The 21935-nt window shown below is 32.8% G+C and overlaps 2 protein-coding genes across 2 annotated transcripts; both read right to left on the reverse strand.

The window, feature by feature from the left end:
* Window positions 1-378: 378 nt before the first annotated feature.
* Window positions 379-8672, reverse strand: LOC107901619 (nucleolar and coiled-body phosphoprotein 1). Its single transcript, XM_041095420.1, has 15 exons — window positions 8539-8672; window positions 8262-8403; window positions 6392-6595; window positions 6114-6295; window positions 5324-5450; window positions 5049-5243; window positions 4617-4655; window positions 3426-4475; window positions 3182-3289; window positions 2331-2404; window positions 2078-2129; window positions 1856-1942; window positions 1735-1778; window positions 1397-1468; window positions 379-1317 (listed from the first exon to the last, which is right to left on the reverse strand). The coding sequence occupies exons 2-15, from the start codon at window positions 8361-8363 to the stop codon at window positions 750-752; spliced, it is 2904 nt and encodes a 967-aa protein (XP_040951354.1). The 5' UTR covers window positions 8364-8403; window positions 8539-8672; the 3' UTR covers window positions 379-749.
* Window positions 8673-19127: 10455 nt separating this feature from the next.
* On the reverse strand, window positions 19128-21291 carry LOC107901620 (U-box domain-containing protein 45). The gene is made up of 2 exons (XM_016827697.2): window positions 20331-21291; window positions 19128-20203 (listed from the first exon to the last, which is right to left on the reverse strand). Exons 1-2 carry the CDS (start codon window positions 20945-20947, stop codon window positions 19291-19293), a joined length of 1530 nt encoding a protein of 509 aa, XP_016683186.1. The 5' UTR covers window positions 20948-21291; the 3' UTR covers window positions 19128-19290.
* Between the last annotated feature and the right edge of the window lie 644 nt (window positions 21292-21935).

Consider the following 21935-nt stretch of genomic DNA (forward strand, 5'->3'; position numbering starts at 1 on the left):
TAACTCTAAAACTAGGTTGAAAAAAGTCAAGTCATAGACCAAAATACTTTGCTTCGTAAAATGGAAAGGGTAAAAGAATAAAAAGTAGAGTTTTTATACATTCACTGCTATGTTATTTTATCTCATTTTTCTTCCCTACCAAACACAATTTTCTTTTTTCCACTTTCCCACTCCTTCCTATACTTCCACTTTTCCACTCAGTCAAACACTCTAAATGTAGATTTTTTTTCCTTCGTGCATTCATACCCTAACTTTGATGCTATTTATTAGGAGTGACTTTTTAATACTATACATTTTCATAGGAATACTAATGCCTCAAAATCAAAATGTTTGCATTTTAAACATGCATGCAATGATTAGAATAGAAAGGACACATTATTGAAACAGAAGATAGCTTCTATCAAAGTTTCTGAAACTATTACATTATCTATAGAAGCAACTCTGGCAAAAAAAGACTAACCCAATTTTATCCTAATGCTGCACCTTAAATAACCGGAATTCATTCCTTCTACCCATAAAACAGAGACCCAAAAAAAATCCTTCAACCCTACAAACTACATTAACTGTGAGTATTTGCTAGCCACGAACTAGATCAATTATCAAATGTATGGCTAGCAGCTAGCTAGCTGTGAATGCAGCACCAGGACATCTAACAAGGCTGTGATAAAATACTAGCATTCAACCATATATTCCACATTGGAAAAGAACCAAACCTTGGCAATTACAACGCAATTGAAGTGACTTTCAGCTCATCGTCGCCGCTTTTTTCCAGACACCGAATCACTTCCATGTCCCTTGATCGAACTTGGTGATTTCCGCTTTGTACTTTCCACAAGCTTTGCTGAATCAGTGGAGGTCTCTTTCATGCTCTCACTTTCTTCAACCTTGGATGAACCCGACTTTGACTTACCAGTACCATTAGTATTAGATTTAGCACCACTTTTAACAGGCTTACCCTTAGAATTGGAGGAAACCCTGGGGGTTTCCTGCTTGGACTTGGACGTCTTTGAAGTGTCTTGCTTTGACTTTGTGGAAACTTTTGGTGTAACACTTCCATCATGTTTGGATTTGGTAGACTTGGGCGTGTCACCACCATCCTCATTCTTGGATTTGTTGCCTGCTTTCGAAGCAGTGTCAACTGATTTACTGCCACTTTTGGTAATATGGTCTTTGGATTTGGTAACACTGTCACTGTCTGATTTACTAACACTCTTGGGGGCATCTTTGGATTTGCTATCCACTTTACCATCTTCCTTTGTCTTGCGAAAAGACTTTGCTGCAACACCCTTGGATTTTCCACTAGAAGTTCCTCCACCCCTGGCCATCCAAATATTGAGATTTTCAAAAATCAGAGAAAGAATCATATAAAAAATTCCATTTGAAAGAATTAAGTAACCTTTTTGGCGAAGCATCCATCTTAGTTTTCTTGCTAGGCGGTTCAGCTGTTTTTGCTTTCTTTTTTTGAGGCCTGTCAATGGAAATCAAAACAAGGGAGAAAAAGGTCAGCCTAGACAATAATACAAAGACATAAGGAGACCAGAGAACCCAAAACAAACCAACAAGCAAATGCAAAGCTATACCAAATATAATAATCCCTAAACCTAAAGTAAAATCCAAAACTAGCATAAAAATAGCATTGCTAAAGAATGGAGGATGCATCAACTTAAATTGCACAAAATAACCAAGTTTCATCATGCAAGGCCAAAATAAATAATCACCAAAGGAATCACTTACATTTCAGATGGACCAGCAGGGCTTGGATGGTCAGCTGCTTCTTCCTGTTCCGTAAGTATTAGCAACCTAGAATATGAATAGAATAAAAGCTAAATTATCTATAAATTAGAGCACTACCCACCTCATCTGGTCCAGACTCATCTTCAATCACCTCCCACTTTTCTCTCTTAAGATTTAAAATTTCTTGATCACCGTCATCATAATTCACCTATAGACAAATGAAAATGATCAAATCTGAAACACATTTTAGCAATGAATAGTCTGAAACACATTTTAGCAATGAATAGTTACACAAGACGAAACCTCTCAAAAGAGGTCATTTCTATCCTATTTGATGCATCACCTTGTGTTTCTTCTTAACTGCATCATACGAATGAATAACACCTTCATAGAACCTGCAAAAGAATAGCATATATAAGGGGATAACTACATATATAAGCAAGAAACTAGAAATGAGCATGGATACAAATGCCCACACATGCATAACATATCGGAGAAGAGAAAACAACTAAAATTACACGGTTTCCATTTCAGAGTATCACTTCCACAAAGCTTGTAAAATATAAAACAAGGATATACAGAAATATTATACTCACGCACGGTCTTTGGGCCACCAGACTTTCACCTTCAGACCAACCAAATTCTCACCATATTCCGTAGAACCAGATGCCTGACAAAGAATCAATAAAAAAACATCAAGTGTCTCCAGAAGATAGATACGAAATATCACAGCTTCAACTTTGTTCAGATAGTAGCTTGTATGGACAGTCAAATAAAAGGTTTACAATATTTCATGCAAAGTTAATTGAGCTTATATCCTCCAAAACTTTTCCATAGAGCAAGACAAAAGACAATTAGCCATGGTTGCAACAAACAAAAAAAAAAAAGCAAATAGAAAAGTCAGCATCCACACATATGCAATACTAGTGCACCAGAAGCATTGATTCGGTGCATGCTACTAGAGAGGAATAAAAACAGCATCGCAGGATTACTGCTCCAAGAAACCCACAACAAACTTGAAACTAATGGAAATATCAAAAGCCTCTTAAAAGATAAATGACCTCAAAGAAAATATATAAGCTGCATTGTTGCTACATAGGCATTATTTTGAAAGGGGGAAACACTTTAGAAACAAATAAAGGAAGAGGTCCTTAAAAGTAAGGGAGGCTAGTAACACAAAAGATAGAAAGTAGATCAAAAGGAAAAAGAAAACACTAGAAAGGTTAGCTAAAAATAAATGCTTAGAATGGACACTGGAGAATCTCTTTGAGAGTTGAAACCCATAAGGATCATCACAAAGACTGCCTATAATACCAACTTTATTTAAAATCCAACCAACCAAAACTATGATATACCACCACAAAATCTCATCTTGAAATATGCACAAAGACAAGTACAAGTAAAAATTAAATGCAACCTCAACACTCTTTCACCTAGAAACACTTACTTTTTCTTTGTTTGTGGTATACTTTCTCTTAGTACTTGTCTTAGAATTCTCCTCCATGTGAGAATAATGTTTGTTTGGTTTCACAAACTTCGGAGAAGCAACCACTTCCTAAACAAATAACAAGACAATAACGATTCCCTAAATTGAAGGAACTATAATATCTAAATATATAAAAAGTGAAGCTTCAAATAAACAATCTTGATAGAATAGTTAAACTAGAACTTAAAAGCCAAAAACTAAGCACCTCATTGTCATTCATGGTTGAGGTTTTTGTTCCATCTTTCTCAGGAACTTTCCCCCGAGCTCGCTTTTTCTTATCCTCCAGCTGCCTTGACAAGGGTTCATCTAAATTATTACTGCTAGAACTTACCTTCTTTGAGGATTGTGTCCTTGATTTTGCCTCTGAACCACTTGCACTGCCACTTTCTTTCTTGGATTCATCTACATCAACAGCAGTATTAACCTTGTTGGAAATCACAGTAGCAACCTTTTTCCCTGATTGTTTACTTGCTTTTACTTCTGAATCACTCATCACTTCAGATACCTTCTTAGGGACATCATCAACGGAAGGTGTGGTCTCCTCACTCAAGCTCTCTTTCCTTTCTGGCTGTGCAGCCTTTTTGGAATGACTCTCATCAGGAACAGTCTTTGGCTGTGCTGCCTTTTTGGATTGACTCTCATCAGGTATACTTTTTGGCTGTGCAGCCTTTTCAGATCGACTCTCATCAGGTATACTCTTTGGCTGAGCAGCCTTTTCAGAATGACTCTCATCAGGTATAGACCCACTTGGTGTTGGGGAAGCAACAACAGCAGATTCATCCTCAGTTGGTTTTGGTGCGGAAGATTGAGCATCTGTCTCTCGTTTATTTTCAGAGGATACAGCCCCATCAACAGACATATTGTCACGCAATGAACCAGCATCATCCTTGCTGTCATTTTTAAGGTCCAGTGATGTCTCAGTTTCCTTCTCATCAACATGAAAGTTGTCAGAAGGTTTTGTTGATTTTGAATCAGATTTCTTCCCCGTTTCCAGGGTACTTTCCTCTGACCTAGAATCTGAATTGACTATTTTCTTAGCTTCCAATCTATCAGGTTCAGCAACAGTTGATGTATCATCATTCTTGGACTTATCACAAAGATGGTCATCCTCTTGCTTCTTTACGGTGCTTGCATCAGTCAATAAGTTGTCTTCAGCAGTTTGCACCCTGCCATTGCTAACAACTGACTTGGGAGATTTTTCATTTGCAAGACCTTGTCCAGTAGAAACTGCTTCTTCAGGAATTTCTTTATCCTCCTGGAAGAGAATTTGAGGATTTATGACTACTTTGAAGCATTAAATTCTAACAAAAAAGTGCTAGAATCTACACACACAGAGAAACGCATAAAACATTGACAATTACCAACAAAAATAGGAAACAGAGTGTGTCTGGGCTACCTTGTCCAAAGGTGACTCTGCTGGTTTGCTCTCATCATCCTACAGAAGATTCACCCAAGAAATTAAGGAGAATAAAGCAGTTATAACTTCAAAGAAGACATAACAGATTTTATTAAGCATAAATCAGTTGTAACTTCAATGAAGAAGGCATAACAGATTTTATAAGCCAACAACACAAGGCAAATACTTTTCTTGGTTTGAAGCATGTTTTGATCAAAAGAACTGAAAACACACAAGCAAAGAGCAATAGCAAAGCTTAAAACAAATTAAATAAAAAGCTTTAAACCTTATGTAATCATGTAGCACATAATCTATCTACAAATGATGCAGAGTAGAAATATGTACAGAACCACAGCACAAAGTAACTCAATAATTGCCCTCAAACTAAAAGGGCTTTACGGAATTATATCAAGAATTAAACAAGTTGCTTACCACATGTTTTTCAGCAACAGTATCACTTTGATCCACAGCACTAGGTGACACTTGACATATAGAAGCAACTACACTACTATAATCATCAAAAGAAATGCCAAAGTTCTCTACAGCCTGCGTTAGGTAAGGTTTCAGCTTTGATGCACAGTTCTCAAGCACTCTCTCCGCCAATCTCCGAGCAACAGGAAGAACTTCCTGAGAGGAAATAGAAGACCTAGGAGTAAAACAAGATGGCATAAGAAAAGTAAAAAGTAGTAACTCATGTAACAACATACCTCATTATCCCTCTTTACACTAACTAAAATTGGAGAGAGCAACTCCACAGGGATGTCCTCACTTTCTTCCAATACAAGGGTCATAATAGTCGCCATTGATGTAAAGACAATCTCTGAATGATGATCCCTTGAAAAACAAAAGAACAAAGAAAATAATGGTATAGAATGCAGGCCCTACGTATCTGACTATGCCACTTCTATGTTTTTGTAATCATAATCCACTCTAGTAAAATAGCTAACATCATGATGAATATTACAGGAAGATGGCAAATTTTTGGATTGAGAAACAAGCCTCCATTAAACATAAAAGCAACCAGACAAAGCCTTTTATGAAAAAGTAAATAATCCAAAAAGCTCCCATAAGGGAAGGGAGACAGATATTCTCAAAATAGCACTATGACTTTGTTAATAATGAATCAATCTGTAAATTACTGCCTTCCCACTTTCTACCAAATCTAGCATAAGCACCTATTTCATAAAACCTTCAAGTCCCAGAAACGCAAGGATCATAATCTCTATTTTCAAACACCAATATAGCAGTCTATCAAACCCATAATTAAGTGCACCATTGCTCATCACTTAATATAAGAACCAGTTTCAGCAATAACATAGATTCAAGCCATGGGAGCCCAAGGCAAAGAACTAAAAGAAGATTTCAACAGCAATAATCTCATAAACATTTGAAAACTTACAAATTGGACAGAAGATGGTAAACAAGAGCTGAAGATTTACGTTGATGAACAAATGGCAACAAGAGAATGAACTCTCCAATCAAGCAGTTAGTTTTTACCTTATTTCCTTGAGGAAATGCTGGAACATCTCAATAATTAATGCATCGCATTCAAGATCCAACATCACCACACATGACCTGACTTTGGCAACAGTTTCAAGGATTGAGATCCTCTTAATGAATGAGCGGCTGGACTTGTCAGACAAATGTTCAAATGATGATACAATTAGTTGAAAGATCTCCTGCATACATATTAATAGGAATCAACACTTTGAATGCAGAAAAAGATTTTAAAATGATCATTTGCAAAAGCATTCAGAAACAATGACTTCAAATACCCCCATTTGGTCATCATCATAAGGAGCCTCTGGTGCAGTTATCCTTGTTATCTCGCTCACACAAGCCGCAACTGCAACTTTGACATCATTGTCAGGGTGTCTCAAAAGTTGCTCCGCCACCAAGGCTTTGAGTGATGGAGAGAGCGCATTTTGCATTGCTTGGCTTGGTGATTGTTCCACCCTTGAAAGACAACTTTCAACTTGCTAGAATTGCAGAGGACAGAGAAGTGTAAACATTCATCATTGACATAAAAAGCATCCACTAACATGCACTAGCGTAAGGTAGAACACAAAGGATATTAAACTATTAGAGTACCTAAAATACTAAGACAATCAGTCAGTTGTAGCATGATTCACTAACGTGCACTAGCGTAAGGTAGAACACAAAGGATATTAAACTATTAGAGCACCTAAAATATTAAGACAATCAGTCAGTGGTAGCATGATTCACTAGTCACGAAACATCCATACATCAATAAGGCTCAATGAAAAGAAACAGACTTTAAAAAAATATAGCTGCAATATTACACTTCGTGATGAATATAACAACACTAAAGAAGTATCACCTAATCAAATAGGGAGACAAAAACAGAAGAGTTGAATATAAACCAAAGACATATTTACATGTCTGCACCTCCATAACTAGTTTGCAGTTCTGCTAAGACATCAGCAAACACCTCATATCCCTAAAGAATCATCATATACAGGAATTGATACATAGTCTTGCAGAAACTTACTCAAGAACAATTGTAAAACCATAACAAACACTATACCTAATGAGATAGATCAAAAGAGGCATAGATCCTAAACAAACAATCTACCTAAGGATAGTTTGCCTCAGCAATACTTTTTTTGCAGGTCCTCTTCAAAGTTTTTCTTCCTTGGAATCATGAATGCATAAGACCTAGTCTAAACAGTGTATGGCACCAAAGTTTTTTCTGATTATCAGAATCCCAAAGTCTGCTTTAATGATGTTACCATTTGCAATTCTTTTAAGGGGCTGCATGTGTGATGGGGAGGGGAGGGGGGACAGACAATATATTTGCAACAAAGAATGTTCTGATTAATATCTATGTTTTATACAATGAAAACATAATCTAGCAAGCCCAGCAAACTCTTTCCTTAATAGGAAGGTTTTCGCACAATATCTACACGTGCTTTCCATATTAGCTTTCATCGCTTTCAATGCCATCTCAAGAGGGTAAAAAAAATTTAACCTTGGTTGTAAAATTATAGTAACCAAACATGGCTAGTGCTTAATTAACTAAGAAATCAAGGATAAATTTTATTGTAACGGTTTCTCGGATTTCACAAAATTTAAGGCAGGTATGGGATCCCTTTATGCCACATATAGACAAGAAAAGCGGGCGTGCGCGAGCATTGCTCGCGCGCATTTTTGAATTTAAAAGAAACACAAAAGTTCAAAGGATTTTCATCATTTACTACTGTATAGAATTTGCATTCAAATAAATTTAACGTGCTAGTATTCAAAATCTAGCACAGCAAACCCGTCAATGATATCAGTCATTTAGCAAATTCGCAAACATACACATCAATATATCTACACCAAAAAAAAAAAGAACAGAGAAATCAAAAACAGTTTCCCAAGTTTAAAACAGTAATGCCAGAAGCAAAATTAAATACGTGATAACATGCAAAAGAAGAAAACTTTAGAACAAGAGGTAAAAGCAGATCACAATGGAGAAAAAGAACTAACTTTAATAGCAGAAATTTAAAAGATATCACACCAAAGATAAAATTCAAACCGCATGCATAATGAAATCACATAAATAAAAGTCTAATAATTAAAAAAACGAGCGAAGTATAAAACAAAATTAAAGCCTGAAGAAAAAAAGTAATTAGGGCATACGTCAAGGAGAGGAATGAGCTCATCAACTGATGAAGGTGGTTCAACGAGCATGTTCCCAGCCTCCATTAATTGTAACTCCAGCTCTTTATCTGATGCCGCCATAGCCTCTTTTTTTTTTTTAAGAACAAAAAGAATTATGTACCTAAATATACAGAAACAGATCCTTTAAAAAAATCTAAAACCTAAGGCCTCGATTTCACACCATTCTGGAAACCTAAAAGAAACTCACGCGAAATAACACCAAACTATAAAGATTAAAGAGAGAAAAAGTGCATACACTCGAGCGAAAGTTAGGGTTTTTTCGTTTGTTTGGGAGCGAAAAAGAGAGAAAGTGATGAGTGAGTTTCTTTTTTTTTCCCTTTTTTTCAATTTTTTTTTTGAAATACTGTTTAAAAAATTATAATAAAAATATGTTTTACTTTTTTTTTGGTGTGTGTGGGCTTTAAAAGGAAAATACAGCAAAGCTTTGCTCGGATTACGCCGTGGTTATGAAATGGAGTTAAATTACGGGCTTTACGTCCACCGTTGGATTCTTAGGATGTGGACCTATTTGTGTTTATTTGACGGCTCGATTTTGTAGTTACCTTATTAGCTTTCCATTTTATTATACTGAATTTGAAATTACGTTTTTGTAAACAAAAATTGTAATTTTCGAAAGATAAAGATAATAGTTTTTACAATAAAACTCATTATTAAACTTCAAAATATTAGATAGCAGATAAAAAATAAAATAAACATTCATGTAAAAATATATATACCTTACAGAATTAATTTCAATTTTAAATAAAATTCATTCCAAATTTAAACTAAATTGAATATATATAAAAAATATTATTTATTGTAATTAATAACGGGTCTTAATCTAATTTTAATATTATAAAAATGATGATGTATCTATCAATAAAACCACCTTTTGTCGTATTATTTCTTTCATCTAAGGTTGTCTTGTATTTTACATAAAAGTCTTGGTCATATATATATATATAGGGGTCATACCATTTATTGCAATATTATTGTTTTGTTATTGTGTGTTATAGCCCATCCGAATAAGGACGTATGGTAAGTTAGAAGGCTGCTTGAGCAGTAAACCCATTAACAACCAATCGGAAGGACATTCATATGTTTCACCTATTGCAATCATTTGGACAAGTATGAATCATCCGATGTTCAGGCCATCAAGCTTTCATTAGGAATGTGATGTCGTTGGTCACCAAATACCACGTGGGTTCAATTGCTTTATACCGTTAAGTCAGAATGAATGACAGGACTTGTCCATCACAGATATCCTCATCCCACCGAATACATCCACCTCACACATTCTGTAATGATTGGTAGATAGCAAGTTCAACATGTTAACATCACCTTACAAGGGACCTCTGCATATAAATACCTTTAGGAACGATGAAGAAAGGATCGACTCTCCAAAGATATCAAGCCTATACTATACCAAGCTATCTTCAGCACTTAGCCTCCACACTCTTCTTTTCTCTACTCCTTGTAACCTCTAACTCTTCGCCCATAGTAGGTAAATCGACTATCGTGACAACCATCATATCATATTCCAGTCCTCTTCCTTGTACTATTGTATCAACAGTTAATGTGGTGAACATGGACAACATGACTTCACAATCCCAGAGCAATGCCCCCATCGACCTAATCAGCCCAACTAACTTGACCAACTCATTTGCTCTAACTAACACCCTCATCCCACCTCGCTCATGATGTAACACCCTAGGTCTAGTGGGTCTAAGGTTTTGGCATATAATAGTAGAATAGTCTGTCTGGCAAAGTGTAATCCGCCTAATGACTTATTATGGCATATACTTGTGGGTGTATTGTAACCGCTACAACAATGAGTAAAGATTTATACCAAGATATTTTGTTATGTTAAGGAAATGTTTGTGATATATAATAAAGATTAAGAATGGATTGAGTTACCGCCAAAGATCTAATATGTCTGGTTTGTATGAAATATTGTGCTAGTTAGATTTTAAGTAACATGGTTAGAAACCAACTAGATAGCCTAGCTTGATAATTGTGAATGTAAGGTACTTATTTATATTTCTCTCAAAAACTACATGCCATTAAAAAGGCAATTTTTGAAACATGTGACACTTGTTAAGATCCACCAAGTAGGTGCAATCATATATATATATAGGTGTGATGGGTTCTGAAAGAGATTATTATTATTTTTCTTCTTCCTCTTCTTTCTCCTTAAGTGGTGCTATTTGATTCTTTCCTTAAGTTTGAATGTATCTCTTCCTCGATAATCTAGAAGCTATGGTTCTTTAATGACGAGTAGTTATTCCATCTCAAGGTAAGTAATACGGCTCTGCATGCTAAGTTTTGAATAAGTAGGTTTGTATATGGTATTTGAACAGTAAATTGTAAGTGCAAGGTTTTGCATAAGGTTGTCGGCAATTAAAATGATGAGTAAATTGTATGTATGAGAGTTGTAATAGTGGAATTTTGTTTTTAAACAGTGGTTGTTGCTAGTTCGAGAGGGATGACTAAGTTTGGAGCTTAAAACTGCTGTAGATGAGAATCAGGTAAGTCTCTACCCTGACTCTTTTGTGTAAACTTTTCAAGTAGAAATATTTATATATAAAGCATGATGATATCTATATTAATCAATAGATGTATGATTATAGTAAAGGTGATGTAGTGCTAAAGTGATATGTGTAAGGTTCTGTGCTGAGAAAAATACTAATTGGTAAGAATGCAGATACAGTTATGATATAAAAAGAATGTCAGTCCAGAATACGATCACATCTAGGTAAGTAAGAAATGAGAAATGTTCCATGGTGAAGCCTCTGGTAGGGCAATTATATTGCTAACCAAACTGACTTATTACAGACTAGAAACGAGTGTAAGACCATGAGGTATAGGCCCATGGTGGCTTGGTATTAATTGGAACTATTCATGGTATAGCCTTCAGTAAGATGAAACTGGAATGGTAGAACACTATACAAGAATGTGTGTAAGACCATATGGTTAAGACCCATGGCATGGTATCATATGACTATATAAATGTTCATGGTGTAGCCTTTGATAATGAGAAAATCAAATTGGCAGATCACGATACATGACACTCCTAATAAGTCTATGAGAAAGAAACCCAGGACAGTATCTATGAAGTCTGCCAGGATAATAAACACGAGATTCTGTATGATGCATGTATAGTGTGTTCTGTTTGGCCTGTATGGCGTGATCTGTCAAGAATGTTTGATAATATTTGAATGTTTGTATTTATGGTAATATATGAATAAGTCTATCGGTTTTGTAATAAGTATAGCTAAGATAATGTGTTGTTATACTCAGGGTTAAAGGTTGAATAATATCTGTGAAATAATTGAATAAGTTATTGAAAAGAACTATGTATCTGTATGATGATAAAGGTATTCACCATGATAATCTGAAAATGTTGGATTTATATATATGTGTGTGTGTGTACCTATGTGAGATATAAGGATCTGTCATTGTAAGTTCAACTGGGTTATGAATATGAACCACACTTGCTGTGAGAAAATAACCCACTAGACAATATTCATACAAAGATTTCTTTGAACCCTCTTACCCATTTAATTCCCAAGCCTCCTCTTCCTTATCATTAATCCTCAATCTTGCTAGATCATCTTCCATATCTGGCTATAATCGATCACAAACCACGCAAAATCGTAAAAAAGATAATGAAAACCCTAAAAAACTAATGAGCAAAGAAACGTATCACTTATGGACAATCATAGAAACAAAGAAACGTGCCATACGACAAACTTTTAATTATATTGAATACATTAAATTATAAATTTATTTATTAAATTATAAAATAAAATTTATATTACATTATAAATAAAATTTCATATAATTATTTATTAGTTAGTAATAAAATTTAAAAGCTATAACTTTCGTTTCTCTCTCATCTACTTTAACTTAAAAGCTATAATTTTTATATTACATTTTTAAATTTCTAGCCCCAACACCCTAAATTCTTTTTCTAATGCAAAACTCAGAGAGAAAGTTTATCTCTCTTCTATCTCTTTTAGAAAAAAATAATCTAAAATTTTAACTTCAATTCTCATATATGAAAAGAATAGTTGAAAATTTTTAAAGGATATTTTGGATTAATTTTTTTTCTTTCTATCTGGTGATGATTTGAATAGATATTCAGACTCTCACCCTTTTAATCTCTATTATGGGACTTGGAGACTTGGAGTTACTAATCTATAAAATCCCTAATTTGGTGAATCAAATTATTGTATTACATAATGCCGAAATGGAATACCTATTACATTCAACCAAATATGATGTAAGGGTTTGGCAAGATTGGTGTAACTTATCAATAATTTTATAATTCAAAATTGAAATTATCAAAATATATTTTAAGAATACTTTTGTGTTTCTTTTATATTTTTATAAAATATTTAGAAAAATACATAATAAGATTTGAAACCAAAACATTACAAATTTCAACTTCACCATTTCAACTAAAATCATATTTGATTTTTATATCAATTTTTTATAAATTTATTATATAAAATTTTCATCCATATCATGGTGTATGCCATAATCTTTAACATCTAATATTTATGTTGCACATGAAATGATACACATCGAATTAAAAATTGATGCATTTTTTTAAATGTTGTATGTTAGATTTAAGTTAAGGCTCCGTTTATTTCATTAAAAATGATTTCTGGAAAATGATTTCTAAAAAATGATTTACTTTTCTGGAAAAGCTAATATTTTCTGGTGTTTGGATTAATCTATGTAAAATATTTTCCATTGTTTGGTAGATTTCTCAAAAATATTTCATAAAAGTTGTTTTCAACGAAACAAACATACATTTGAGATTTTCTTTCTTTTTCATTGTTTAATTAAATTTATTTTTATCTATAATTTTATATTTTACATTGTTTTTGCATATATTAAAAATATTATGTTAAATTCATGTTCATTACAATGTTATTTTTTAATTACATGACTACTGAGTGAGTATTTTTTATTTAAAAATGTGACATCAACAAAATTGACAAAAAAATTTAACGATGTTAACAATTGGACTTGATTTTCAAATTTAAAAAGTAAATGGACTAAATTCTTGAAAATAAAAGTACAAAGACTAAATTACAAAGACTTATGACATATTTTAACTTTTATACTACAAAATATTTATAATTGTAATAAATATTTATTATTAAAATATTAATGTTGAATATTTTTAATAATATGTGAATAATATTATTTAAAATTATTATTTTTAAAATTTATTATTAAAATAAGATTGAAATATTAAATAATTTATTAAAATAATAAATTATATTTATTATATTAATAAATATGAATAATAAAATATGTAGTTTAATAATATTGAAAAATATAATATTTTAATAATTTTAAATATAAAAATAAAATTTATTATCAATATAATAATATTAAGCTTGACTTAAGTTAATTTTATATAAAAATAAAATTATTTATAGAGGAGCTCTTTTCCGAAAAATGACTTATGCTTTTTAAAAGGATAAGTCATTTTACAGGAAAAATGACTTATTTTACGTTGACCTGTAAGTCATTTTCTGTGAAACAAACACAGGAAAATGTAGAAAACATTTTTCGTAAAACTTTTTACATGTAAACAAACAGACCTTAATATTTAAGGTTAAATTATGATGTTAGTCTTTGTACTTTATGAAAGTTATTGATTTAATCTTTGTACTTTACTTTGGTCATTTTTATTCATTATACTTTTTAAAATTTAAAATTTCAGTATAGGGACGAATTAAAGCCTAATATTTAAAGTTCAAACTAATAAGTTGGCAAAATGACATAATTGATACAATCAACACTCTTCATAACAATAATTATCTATAACAACGTTTCATTATAATAGTCAAGTTTATTGTAGGACTAATTATTTGTGTTTTATTTTTACCCTCCATTGCAGCTTTTCATCTATAATAGCAAGAGCCATAAAGTATAAAATACACTCGTGTATGTATTTTAAAATTGAAAAATCAAATTAAAACATGGGAATTAGTTCGTCGATTAGAATTAGTGTATAAGTTGGTAACTTTTAAGCTTTTTGGGCTTTGTGGATGGATTGGTAAGGTGATTCCAAGCTGGGCTTTATGCCGACGAGGCTGGTGGCTAAAACTTAACATTAACATCTGACTGGGGAGGGGAACGAGTGTGCGGACCGCTTAGCTGCTTTCAACAGGATGATCATGACACTTTTTTGAAATAGAGATCTTTTGTGTTTTTGTACGGAACCTTCAGCTTGTATTGGGATGCCTACGGATTCATCATGTATCCAACCTTATTTTGATTTTTATAATATTGATAATAATAAAAAACGTATCACCCCTTTTTTTCAAGTAAGTTATAAGTATAGCAAATTCTATTAGTAGTAATTTTATTTTATTAATTTTAGTTTTTATATTCTTTTTTTAAACTTGGTCAATTTTAATCCTTGTATTTTTCAAATTTTAAAATTTTAGTCTCAACCAAACGATAGCAGTTAAATCTATTTGATTAAATTTTACTATTAATTATGTACTATGCGTAAAGTTGTAGATTTAGTTCATGTTCTTCAATTGGATCATTTTTAGCTGTTATATTTTTCGAATTTTAAAATTTTTGTCTGATAGAAACAACAATAAGTAAATCCATTAATTGATTTTTTTTAGTAATACATGGAAATAATAAGTTGATATGATATTAGACATGGGATAATATGTTTGTCGCACCAAATTTTGTAATTAGAAGAACTTAATGAATTTAATAGGTACCATTTGGTAAAGATTAAAATTTTAAAATTTAAAAAGTCCAGATTGAAATTGATCAAATTAAGTTACAAGGACTAAATACATACCTTACGCTTGGTAGAGGGACTACTAGAAAATTTTAACCTTTTCAAGTACACATACAAGTATAAATACAATACAAAATACAAATAATACGATGAACTAGAATTAGAATTAACATAAATAAAATATAATGTATAAAACATAATAAAATTTATCCCCTAAAGAAGGAATTTAAGCAAGACTAACCCACTAGTCCTGATTATAACTCTCTTTTTTTGAGTTCAAAATGTGGGCTAAATGCTAAATTTATCTCTAAAATGAAAAAAAAATGTTTGAATTGAATTTTAATTAAGAGGTTTCATAAATTAAACCATTTGGATTTGATATATTTAAAAATATTTATTAATCCATACATCATTAAAAAAGCATTCAAGTTGTCATGTAATAAAGAAAAACCTTATTAATATAATGTTTTAAACTATAGTTATTTGATACATTAGTACTAAAATTTTTAATTCCAAAAACAGTTAAGAAAATGTAATTTGTTTTTTTATCTAATATTAAAATAAATAAAATAAACAAATAACTGGGAAGCATAGCTCCATTAATTGTATACCATATAATAATTTTATTTTAAACTTGATGATTCAATCCAAACGTTTTAAAGTTTAAAAACCAATTTTTAAAAAATACCTATAGCTCTTGACTAGATCATAAGTTAACTAGCACCGTTCTTGTTGAAAACTCATGTTGTGGCAAGTATGACTAAACTTAGGGGGCGTAACATCCTTTTCGAGCAAGTATCTATAATGTTAATAAAATTTCTGGCTAAGTTGATGTCACAAATCAATCGGGGATAAATTCAATTAGAAAAATTATAAAAATGACTTTTCATATTTAAAATAAGTTATATCATTCGAGAGTACTTTAATCTTTTTAATTAAAAAACAATAAATATATATATAGTGAGATTTGAACCCATGTCAATTATTACATTGAAAAAGCTTTAAATTTATTATTCAACCAAAGTTTTATTTTGATTTACTTAAACATTTTAAGTTTATTATGCGCACTTTATTACCCCTATGAATTGTATATATATTAATAATGTTGTTAATTGAGTTGGTGTCACAAGTCACTTGACACTAAGGGTGAGTTTGGATGGGTGGTGCATCTACCTGCAGTTAGTGTAAAAGCAGTGGTAGCAGTGAGATAATATACTGTACCATGAGACAAAAAGTAAGCTAAACGCATCGCACCGCACCTCACCGCCCATCCAAATCCACCCTAACTCACAATTGATGACAACGCCATGATAAACAATTGTAGTACATTAGTATTGCTATCTTATTTATTTATGTGTTTAAATTTCATTTTACTCACAATTAATCTATTTTTTTTATTTTAATATCATACATATTTCATGTGTTATTATAATTAAATAATTTCAAATCATAAATTTCATTATTAATTATAATTATTTTTAAACATATATGTAAATTTTAAATCTACGGTTTACACATGGGTGTGTTAAAATTTCTAAAAGGTAATTAAAAAAAAGCATATAAACAAGTAAAAAAGTATGGTATTAAATTTGTTTAGTTACTTGCAAGTTGCAACCCTCGTATAACAAATAGAATGAATGAGAAAATTTATAATGAAATTAGTGTTATCCTAAGTATTTGGAGAAATGTAACATATGTGTTTTGTGGAAAATGGTACTATCAATAAAAAATAGGTTTGTAAGATGCGTGTGGTCCATTCCTATAGGAAAAGTTGCATTGGGCATTTGATAATGTGAAAGAGGAAAGCATGTGCTCCAACTAAAAAACTTAATTAATATATATTTTGGACTCAAAACAAAACAGCCCATGTTGGAGGTTGAACAACATGTGCACCTCTCTTCCTCATTAGGGCATATTTCCATTAATAATTGGGGGATATAATTGGAAAATCACTCTCTTCCTGCTTATCAATATATTTCAACATATGTATTGTTCATAGAAATAGTGGATGCCCCAACTTAAGTTTTCTTTGATATTTGTATTTTTTTTTCTATTTTGGTCTTTAAATTTGGATTCCATCCATATTTAATGACATGGTACATTAAGATTGTATTGTATCATCACCTAAATTTTTTATTTTCAAGTATTGACGTAGTATAATATTAAAATGTCACATCATCCAACTATTATATTTATCAAGTTTAAGAATCAAAATAAATTTAATTGTCAAATTTAGATGTTAAAATAGAAAAAAAAATAAATATTAAAATCAATCTAATTTGTGAGACTTAAAAAAAATTACACTAAGGCAAAAGGGAAAAAAAATTAAGGTGACAAATAATGGCAATTTCCACACCTAATTTCATACTATAAGTGTGATTATACTATAACTTGCAACTAGCAAGCATTGCTCGAGAGTTGAGTAAGCAAAAGGGGCAGTAAGTGGGATTATAGTATAACTAATAAAGTGAGAAGGAACTGCAATGGTGGAGGGCTTGTAGGTGGTGGGGTTCATCAGTGGATAATCAACTATTTTATTTCATTCATTTTGCATTCTTGGGTGCTTTTATGGCTATCAAGCAAATCCATAGATAAAATAAAACCAATTTTTTTATGGCATTTCTACCCAACAACCTCCCCACAACCTATATATGTATATATATATATTAAATCTTAGTAAATAGAAGTTTTTGTTCAAATTTTGTAACGAAAAAAGTTGGATCCGAATTGGGAGAGTTTGGGAAAAAAAAAACAGCCCCAGGGCTCGCGTACTCTCTGACCATCTATCATTGTTTCTTACCGTTATGTTTTAGAGAAAAAGCTGGCATGGTTGCAGTGCAAAAGAATAACTCATCTATATAGTTTTTAATTTGCTGTTGATGTACTAATGAATCTCCCACCTAACAGGCTAAAATCCATAATCCCTAATCATAAAATAAAAAAAATTCCCAATCTCTGATGAAATCTACCTAGAAGAATAGCTTGTAGTGTCATCAATCATTACCCATTCTTCACATTAATGACCAACCTATTGCTTTTTTTTCTGGCTATAATATAGGGTGTCGACTTACCTTAGACTTTTGAACAGAAGTACTATTTCAAATTTTGAAAGTAATATTATTAAAAGAGATAATTGCAAACCCTATATGAATACTCAACCCTTATACGTATATATATCATTAATATTGGAATATTTCAACTTTGTGACCACGTGAAAATCACATCATCATTTAGAAAAGGCTTAAATACACCAAAGCAAGAGTCAACAGTGAGCTGACTATTGTAACCCGTTATTCAGATTCAGATTCTTCTTCCTTTTGTCACCATTTGGCAATTTGCTTCTTAAACCCTCCTCTTAATCTGTAATTTGAATTATATATTTGTAGTTAAATAATGTAATGTAATATAATATGCATGTATAGCTCAGTAAACAAGCTCAATGAAGAAAAAAGATTAAATAATTCAATAGTTTAAAGAAATAAAGAGAAGGGGTTTTAACAAGTCCACACGTTTCCACTACAAAAGCAAATTCCACTCTGTAAATCCAGAGATTGTCAATGAAATGATCAGAAGTTGGATTAAAAATTTCAAAATAAGAAATGTTTAGTAAGTGGGGGAAAGAGATTCTCAGATGGGGAATTACTGTGAATTTCTGTATGAAGATGAAAATGACCCACACTTGTTTTCTTGACAGCTGCTAGTGATGGAAAATAAATAAATAAATGGAATGGTAGTAGTAGGCAATAAGGCATTGGACAAAAGTGTACCGTTGGGGTTTGAATGCAAGTGACCCCTTGATTGTAGGCAGATAGGGACCGAGATGGAGATAACATTAAATCTAGCTAATAGGCTTTAAGGGGCGACATTATTGGCAACATTATTAAGAGAGACATTCCTGAACCGTAAAATAAAAACCATTCATGAATACATTGTTGGTCACTACTCTTTTAGTATGGTTAGAAATGCAGCAGATGAGACATGGATGAATTTGAAGCATTGCACTGAGCCAAAATGAAAAAAAGGCAAAATGGGGTAATCAACCACACACCAAAATATCAAATGAAGCAGCAATTTTCTACAAAAGGTTAATTATGAAAGTACAATGATGGAATATTGACAACGGCTATATATCATACACTGACAACAGCTACAAAAGTAACTAACAGCTATCTCCTCCTACATTGGATGGAAATCGGCATGGGTAACTCCATTTTTGGTTCAAAAGGGTAAGCTCTTTGAAGTTGAGCTAGCCGTGAGGGACTTGAGATGTTCTGATGGAACAAAATCTTGAGGCAAATTGGCTCTATTCACAATTCTCTTCATATTGTGCTGCAAACTTTGTTGGACCAATAGTTTAACAGCTTTCTTCTCCTCACTCATCATCCCTTCTTCCACCAAGCAATCTTTTCCGTATTGATTTGCCGATGACCCGTAAATTGGAGCAGACACTGCTGCACTTGTATTCCCGCCTAAGTTACCCGAAACTTGCTTCCCTTTATCCACTCTCAATACCTCCAAAATCCTAGAAGCTCTCTTTTGTGCTAACATGCTACCTAAAAGTGTCAATTCAAGCAGTGATGAAACGATGCCTGCTTCAATCATGGCTTGCCTGTCTCTATATGCCTTATGTGCCATCACCATGAGAATGTATGATGCTTTCTCTTGACACCCTGGGGAATCAGTCCAATTCAACACATCAACCAAAATTGGGAATGCTTCTGGGGCAATGCTAATCCCTTTTCTACCTTCTGGAGTGGACACTACATTGCTCAATATCGAAAGAATCCTTTCACTAACATCCATGTCCCCCAAGGCATTCACTAAAAAGGGTATCAAATCAGACTCCATAATGAAGGGAATGTTTGATGGGGAGATGGATAGATTGTAAAGCGCTCTAAGAGCATCATGCCTTGCTTGACACCCACTTTGCTTATCCAATATCTTTAGGGTTTTCACCAAGAAAGGGATAGCCCCTGAAGATCCAATGATAGGCTTATTTGAATCCAAGGCACTCAAGCCAAGGAAATTTGCTACTATGGCGTCTGAAACAGCTTGGCTTGGCTCATTAGGGGATTCTATAAGCTTTAGCATCTTATGCACTGCCCCTGCTTTAACAATGGCTGCTTTGTTCCTGAAAAAGGGGTTTTCAAACAATAGCTATACATTAATATAAACAAACATAAACCCAGTTTTTGACACACATACAAAAAAGAGAGATGGATTTGTTTTTAAAAAATGGGAAATTTTGGGGAACTCACTGGTCATTTCCGATTCCTAGATTAAGCAAGGCATAGAGAGCAGCGATCTGTGAATTAGAATCCTCAAAATCAAGCATTGCAACCAATGGGGGGATAGTTCCTAGCATGGCTAAAGTTACTCTGCTTTCTGGGTCATCTTTAGTGAGCAATCTCACTCTACTGGCAGCTGCTCTCTTGTTTTCTTCTTTTTCCATTTGCAATTCCTTAACCAAGCGCTTCAACCCCTCCAAAGCTTGCACTTTTTTCGTAGTCTCAGCATCACTTTCCGCTTCCTCTAAGTTCAAGAGATCGGCTAGCTTGTCTGGTTTGCCATTGTTGATGGAGTTTTTCACAGGCCTTTTTGTTTTTATGGGTTCGTTGGACTGTTTTAATACAGAACGTATTGTGGTGGTGCTGGTGGGAGGGGGAGGAGGAGGGCGGACGGCGTCGTAGATCATTTCCTGCATGAGCTGTTGACGGTGGCGAGAACTGGAGCCGCAGCTCATGGCGTCGAAGATTTTTCTTCGGAATGAGGCGGCGGAGAAGGCTGTACATAGTCCGAAGTGGTTGCCGGAGGTGGTGGGGGAAGGGCGACCGAGGACGACGGATCCGACGTCGTTGCGGTGATACTTGGCCATTGATCTTCAGTGAAGAAGAAAGAAGGAAGGTATGGGTTTAAGAGCGAAGAGAAGGGAGAGGTTTTCCTTCGTCTTCACATTCATGACACTCTGTTTTATTACTAATAATTTATTCACATCTTTTTAGACATCAAATATAGAAATGAAGTGAAGAGATGGAGACAGAGAGGGCATTAAGATTTAAGAGTAGTCAGAGGAGAGAGAGTTTCATTATTTTAGAATATTTTACATTTAAACCCAAAATACTATAATTTTATAAATCTATTATAATTTGATATTTTAGAGAAAATTGTTTTATCTCCCACATATTGAAATTTTAAGTGAACTATGAATTCACATGTCTTCTCTCTTTTCACTTTGTTGATCTATTTTGTGAGTATTTTGTTGTCTTCACAAGTTGTGATGGACAGATAACAGTGCCTGTCGTTTACTAAAACTCCATCGGCCACCAATATTTTTTCTTTAAAAGTGGGTAGCTCTTCGTCAACTTCTTAATATGTTTATATTTTGAGAGTATTTTAGAACAATAAATGATTTCGCGAATCGATTTGGATTCGTGTTGTCTTAAGTTTTATATGTTTTATATGTTTGTTTTTCCTTAATAAATTTTTAATTTTAGAAGTTTTTGTCTGCTCTTATAGCACTTTTTTTAGTATTTGCTTATGCATGTAACTTTAGTTTTACAAGTGATCTTAGAGATGATTTTGTTGTCATCTCTCTAGTTTTGTTTGCCACCCGGAGTTGATTTTTTTATTATATTAAGTGCTTGCAATCACTTCAGATATGTTGCGCTTGACTTGTGACAAAGTCAATTGCCAACGTGTTATGATGTTCTATTGATACTAAGGCTAAAACCTTTGTTGTGTTGATGGAGCTTATCTTTCACCATTTACGATGAGTGTTTGTTATTTTTTTCCTGAATTATATAATTTCATTCATTGAATAAATTAATAAATTTACTTTTGAAAAAAAAACCTCAAATAGGAAA

Source organism: Gossypium hirsutum, chromosome D06 (genome assembly GCF_007990345.1).
Source record: "Gossypium hirsutum isolate 1008001.06 chromosome D06, Gossypium_hirsutum_v2.1, whole genome shotgun sequence".
Taxonomy (NCBI): Eukaryota; Viridiplantae; Streptophyta; class Magnoliopsida; order Malvales; family Malvaceae; genus Gossypium; species Gossypium hirsutum.